This window comes from Amborella trichopoda, chromosome 9 (assembly GCF_054954075.1).
Source record: "Amborella trichopoda isolate Santa Cruz 75 chromosome 9, AtrichopodaSantaCruz75HAP2 v2.0, whole genome shotgun sequence".
Lineage (NCBI taxonomy): Eukaryota > Viridiplantae > Streptophyta > Magnoliopsida > Amborellales > Amborellaceae > Amborella > Amborella trichopoda.
The window spans coordinates 51,264,480-51,270,779 of NC_142344.1; the positions used below are offsets into that span (position 1 = coordinate 51,264,480).

The 6,300-nt window shown below is 40.0% G+C and overlaps 1 protein-coding gene across 2 annotated transcripts; it reads left to right on the top strand.

Annotated features, from left to right (window-relative positions):
- Positions 1 to 754: 754 nt before the first annotated feature.
- On the top strand, positions 755 to 5,833 carry LOC18441628 (auxin transporter-like protein 5). 2 transcript variants are annotated; one of them, XM_006851854.4, is made up of 8 exons: positions 755 to 998; positions 1,136 to 1,321; positions 1,414 to 1,526; positions 1,617 to 1,800; positions 1,984 to 2,081; positions 3,055 to 3,262; positions 4,249 to 4,506; positions 5,405 to 5,833. In XM_006851854.4, the coding sequence occupies exons 1-8, from the start codon at positions 846 to 848 to the stop codon at positions 5,645 to 5,647; spliced, it is 1,443 nt and encodes a 480-aa protein (XP_006851916.1). In that variant the 5' UTR covers positions 755 to 845; the 3' UTR covers positions 5,648 to 5,833. The 2 variants fall into 2 exon arrangements, with proteins under 2 accessions (XP_006851916.1, XP_088701974.1); XM_088845848.1 differs by lacking the exons at positions 755 to 998; positions 1,136 to 1,321 and having other exon boundaries at positions 1,984 to 2,194.
- Positions 5,834 to 6,300: the final 467 nt, after the last annotated feature.

Sequence of the window (6,300 nt, forward strand, 5' to 3'; positions counted from 1 at the left end):
GTTAAAAATCAATGAAAAAGCCGACTTTAAATAATCGATTTGTACCTCGAAGTATTTTTAAAAATTTCTAAAAAAAATGAAAAAATGTGAAATAAATATGAATGGCCAAAACAATTTCCAATCTTTGTTGAAATGACAAAACATTAAAAAATGCATTACAGATAAAATCTCTTTCTTTTTTTTTTAATAAATTTTATATAATTTTTTTGAATTTATTTAGACTACCATGCCAGTTCACTGAAACCGACTGCATCTAATATTGTGGTTACAATTTGAACCGCCTGATTTTTTTTTATACTGATCAAAACGATAAAAGGTCGTTTCGTCATTTTAATATCATCATGGGTGCCATTGCGATTGTCCTCCTAAAGGGACATATTAGCTATTCATAGAACCGAAGAGTGGCGTTTTGGGAAACGAGGTAGGAGCATGTTTACCCATTCTCATGATATGTGCTGGTTAGTGGGGCACCCCGCTCGTGCAATAGCCCTACACACGCACGCCAAAAGAGAGATAGAGGAGAGAGAGAGAGAGAGAGAGAGAGAGAGAGAGGGGCAGTTTTTGTCAAACCAACTTAAGCTCTTCATAAAGCGGTTTTGGTCTCAAGTTCTCAACAGCGCTTCCACTGCAAAACCGCTAATCCTTTTGCACTCCTTTCATTCGTTCCTGCACTCTTTGTTCCCAAAAGTTGGTGTTCCTCTGTAAAGTTAGTATTTTTCTTTGTATATATACACCCAACCCTCTCCTCTTTCCTATTACCTTTGATCCCTACCCTCTGAAAACCTTATGCGGTCTCCCTCCATTGATAGTTAGAGAGAGAGTGATAGCAAGAGAGAGAGAGAGAAATGGCAAGTGACAAGGTGGAGAGTGCGATAGTTGGGAATTATGTAGAGATGGAAATCGAAGGGAAACCCATCACTGTAAAGTCGAGGTTGTCTCGGCTCTTTTGGCATGGAGGTTCGGTTTATGATGCCTGGTTCAGTTGCGCCTCGAATCAGGTTCGATATATTCAATTGTTTCCATTCAATGTTAGTGGTCATGTTATATGATTTTTCTCTGTTGGGAACTCTTAGTTTGCTGCGAAATTTTTAGAGAGAGAAAGGCTACAAGGTTTTTAGTGTGGAGTTTTGTTCAGGTGGCTCAGGTGCTTCTCACTCTACCATACTCCTTCTCTCAGCTCGGAATGTTATCAGGCATTCTTTTTCAGCTCTTCTATGGTTTGATGGGCAGCTGGACCGCCTACCTGATAAGCGTTCTCTACATCGAGTATCGCACGAGAAAGGAGAGAGAGAAAGTAGACTTCAGGAACCATGTTATTCAGGTAAGATGAAAACCCCCCACAAGAACTTGGTGCCATTTTTCTCATCTCCAATACCATGTAATCCCTTCTGGTTTTACTCTGTCTCTCTACAGTGGTTCGAAGTTCTCGATGGGCTTCTTGGAAAACACTGGAGAAACGTTGGTTTGGCTTTCAACTGCACCTTCCTCCTTTTTGGATCAGTCATTCAGCTCATTGCTTGTGCCAGGTACCTCTCTCTCTCTCTCTCTCTCTCTCTTATCTGAGATTCTTTCATGGTGTTGCTTTTTTTGACGGTTTCCTGTTGTAAATGTACCAGTAACATATATTACATCAATGACAACCTTGACAAGAGGACATGGACATATATATTTGGAGCTTGTTGTGCGACCACCGTTTTCATCCCCTCTTTCCACAACTACAGAATGTGGTCTTTTCTCGGACTGATCATGACTACATACACGGCCTGGTACATGACCATCGCCTCCCTGCTCCACGGCCAGGTAAATTGCAAATCCGCAAATCAGTCCATCTTTGTATCGATTCTTGAACCTGTTCGTTAAATATGCACATAGTATCATGTACTTTGCTTTTTTCTTTTGTGATAAATGTATTACCATGTATGTTAGTTACATGATAAATGAGGCATGATTTGATAAGAGATTTTTTGATGTGGATGTGATCAGGTAGAAGGGGTTAAGCATTCAGGTCCTGCTAAGATGGTTCTCTACTTCACAGGCGCCACCAATATTCTCTACACATTTGGTGGCCATGCTGTTACAGTGTAAGATCTAACGAGTCCATCTTCACATGCAGCTTCTTTATATTAATGCGTAGTATACTGTTTGTTTCAAAATCCCTTATCCTGTACACATTTGGTGGCCATGCTGTTACAGTGTAAGATCTAACGAGTCCATCTTCACATGCAGCTTCTTTATATTGATGCGTAGTATACTGTTTGTTTCAAAATCCCTATGCTACATGCATGCTATGTGCACCCCCATCACAATATATTATCACAAAGATACAAAATTTCTCCACTTAAATATTTTTATTTTTTTTTTCCTTCAATGACCTTTATGTGTTCTTGTGCATAAAAAGGAAACCAAGCTTGTCGTCTTCACTCTTGTCTTCTTCCCTTCTTTCATAGGGCTGGCAATGGGCTGGGCATCCTGTCGCTGCGCCGCCCTAAAACGGTAGGGCCTGAGCCACAAATAGTGGCAATAGAGGCCGTTAGGGCCAGTGCTGGCCGGGCCCTCTTTTTTCTCATTTTTTTCTTGGGCTTTTGTTTAAAGGGTGCGGTTCATTTCGAGGCCCTAAACAATCAAAGTAAGCACCTTCCTAAACTACGTTATTTTCTTATAAAAATCTTACGATGGCCTATAAATTTATTTTCTATCTCTAGTTATAAAATTTAAAGATTAAAAAATAATGTAGATCCAGATCCATAAACACTTGAAAATCGATGTCAAGATAATACATTACAAAATGCGCTACTTTGAAGACTTGAAATATATTGTTTCTCATGTCTATACATCTTGAGGTGAAGTGGGGATGATGTCATTGAGGGTTTTTCAACATCAAAACGACTTTTTCTACTAAATTTTTGAGGTGCTCCTTTAATTGTAATTTTGATTATTTAGGGTGTCACCCTTGTATAAACTTTTTCCTTGTTTGAAAAGAGGGAAATTTGAAGGGGTTGTTTAAAGCGTATCTTCTTTATGATGGAAAAAAGGGTGTGTTTGTTTGTTGGGCAGGGAGATAATGCACGCGATGTGGAAGCCTCGGAGATTCAAGTCTATATATTTGCTGGCCACTCTCTATGTGCTGACACTTACACTGCCTTCTGCCGCCTCTGTTTACTGGGCCTTCGGCGATTTGCTCCTTAATCACTCAAATGCCTTTTCTCTTCTCCCAAAATCTCCCTTTAGGGACATGGCAGTCGTCCTTATGCTCATCCATCAGGCACGCCAACCTGCCTTATTAACCCCCTCTCCTCATTATTACTCCTACCATTAATTTATACTTATACAAACCTCGTTTTGGCCACCTATATCTACTGTCTGGTCATTTAATTTCATCTCAAAAGACGCGGAAGATAGTCGGTGGCCAACCCACAATTAGGCCCCAGGCCCGGCCCGGGTTGGACCAGACCTAGCCTGGCCCTGGACCCTATTGGGCTATTCAAGTCCAAGGTTGAAGAGGCCCTCGTCCTATTCATTTTGGCAGGGCTTTTGTGCTGTAGTGGCCCAGCCCTCGGGCCATATTTTGTGTCCTGGCCCTACCGTTGATTTCTCAACGCCTGCCTGGCTACCCGGCCCATTCATTGCCAACCATAGCCATAAGGACCTGATGGTTTAAAGAATCTCAATTTGCACCCATGTCATACTCGCCCATTGTTTAAGTTAGGGGTGGCAACGGCTCGGGTCGGACGTAGAACCGGACCTGAAAAATGATATGGGACCTGGGCTGGGACCGGACCCAGATCCGACTCAAAAATTAAAATATCTTTTCAGCTAATTTAAATATATTGAGACCCAAAAAGGTATTACCTTACGTGGACTTGGGCCCGAATAACATTCGGGTCCAAGATTCCCGACCTGGGTTCAAGTTTTAGACCCGGATCGGGTTTCCCCCCTCGGGTCTCGGGTTGGGTCCCCCCAAAAGGAATAGCAATTTGTAGCATGTTATATTCATGGATGCAAATTTTTATTCCATTGATCAGAAATGAAAATAATGTAGCCATTCAATCTCAAAAAAAAAAAAAGAAAAAAGAAAAAAAAGAAAATAATCTAGCCATTAAAAAATTGAACTACATTTAAAAAATGGAGGCTCTAGCATCTAAGAGAGTACAGTTGGTATGTTTCCTTTATAAGCTTTTTAGCTCTTTCTCAGTTATGACTGACGCTACTATCTGTATATATATATATATGCTTTTGCGATGGGGACAGTTCATAACGTTCGGTTTCGCATGCACACCGTTATATTTCGTGTGGGAGAAGGTTTTAGGGATCCACGATGTGAAGAGTATATTGAAGAGAGCTGTTGCCCGCTTGCCGGTTGTGATCCCCATATGGTTTTTGGCCATTGTTTTCCCGTTTTTTGGACCAATAAACTCAACCGTTGGATCTTTGCTGGTCAGTTTCACTGTTTATATCATCCCTGCCCTTGCCCACATGCTCACCTTTAGGAGTGCTTCGGCTAGAGAGGTAAGACTAAAATGCCCCTGCCTCTTTTGCAATATTTCCTTATTACCCCTTCCTATAATATTCTTTTTCTTGATATTTCCCTGTAAATTCTTATGGTAAAAAAATAAAATAAGAAAAAGCACAACAAGAATGACAAAATATGGAATTTTTTTGTATGCTACAAGACGAGCACTAGATATACTGAAGTGATACTCGTGTCATTTTCATGCCAACCTCATCATTTTAATGTTGGTGAACTCTATTTAGTATAATGTTTTTTGTGCTTTATGTTAGTCTCTTAACCTGTTTCGTAACGATGGTAAACTCTCTTGGATTATTTGTCAATAGCAAGAGAAAATAGGAAAGTAAATATATACAACGAGTATACCGCATGTAGTGTGCTACATTACACGAACACTTACGATAAGTGGTTTAAAAAAGGATCGGTGACTCGGATTGGGCATTATAAAAACCAATCTGGATCGGTAAATTGGCAATCTAAATCATCGTTTTACTGTGCGAAAAAATAGTGAACCGTTGAAAAGACACAGGCAAAAACAGTGAGCTGACGAAATACCTATCCAGACTGATGAATCGGCGTTTTTATTGTAGCAATATGCTATTTTACTATAGCAAATAGCCGAAATCGTCCTGGTTTGAAAGAGAACAAGCTTTTTTTTTTCTTTTTTTTGGGTAATTGAGAACTCTGGCCCCAAAAAAAAACAAGCTAGTTATCTTCTAGACCCAAACAATTTCATATGTATTAACAGATTCGGCATGGGGTGACCGATTCCGTGCTAGCTCTAGCTCGGTATTTTTCTAAATCACTAGTTATATTAAGTCGAAGTCAAGAGCAAGAGGACAGATGATATAATATAAGTCGTAGTTATTGTAATGTTACTTTATTTTGTTGGTGCAGAATGCAGTGGAGAGACCGCCAAAGTTTATGGGGAGTTGGGCTGGAAGCTATGCAATGAACATGTTCGTGGTGGGATGGGTTTTGGTTGTTGGTTTTGGATTTGGAGGATGGGCAAGCATCATTAATTTTGTCCACCAAATTGACACATTTGGCCTCTTTACTAAGTGCTATCAATGCCCTCCTCCCCTTCCTCCCCTCAATTCAACTTCCATGGCTCCACCCCCTAAACCCCACCATCCATGAGACTCTCTTTGGACTCTCTACCAAAATATACATGTAAAACTTTGGAGGAGTCTCTCTTTTTTGCATTTTTTTTGTCTTCTTTTTTCTTCTTTTTTTTTTTGGTCTTTTTACTTCCCTTGCGGGTACTACAAAAGTGTCAAAACCCCAAGTTATTAATAGTATTTATCTCATTTAGTGGGAGCTTAATTGCGGTAGCATATTGTGCATGTGATTCAATGGTGTTTCTCCTCTCTTTCCTGGTTGTGCATGTTGATTTTTAGGGTATAACAAACAAAAGCCCTCTTTTTTAAGGGGAATAGAAAAATAGAGTGAAACAGTTGGATTCATTTGGACGAGTGATTATTCAATGGTTTGCAAGTGGATCAAACTTGAAAACCGCCACCCTCATTTTGTCGAGAAAACAAAAGCAATTGCAAAGGCCAACCAAAAGATTGCTATCTTTTTGGGTTGCCTCCTCTTTTACAAAACGCATGCCCAACATAAAGCAAATCTCTCTTTATTTATTATGTCCTCGACATCTCAAAAGAAAGAGTGGGAGAGTTGTCGTACAGCCTTAAAGTTATATTTTTGGTTTATCCACCTCCATTTCTCCAGTCTCTAGTGCTTATGTATGCATAGTGGAGATTTGGATAAATTTTGGGAGCTTCAAACTA

Bases quoted from the DNA above. Each gene is read 5' to 3' on its own strand.
- LOC18441628 (XM_006851854.4), top strand. From the start codon at position 846: ATGGCAAGTGACAAGGTGGAGAGTGCGATAGTTGGGAATTATGTAGAG. The intron at 1,527-1,616 runs GTACCTCTCTCT...TAAATGTACCAG, and splicing joins CAGCTCATTGCTTGTGCCAG to TAACATATATTACATCAATG. The intron at 3,263-4,248 runs GCACGCCAACCT...CGATGGGGACAG, and splicing joins TCCTTATGCTCATCCATCAG to TTCATAACGTTCGGTTTCGC.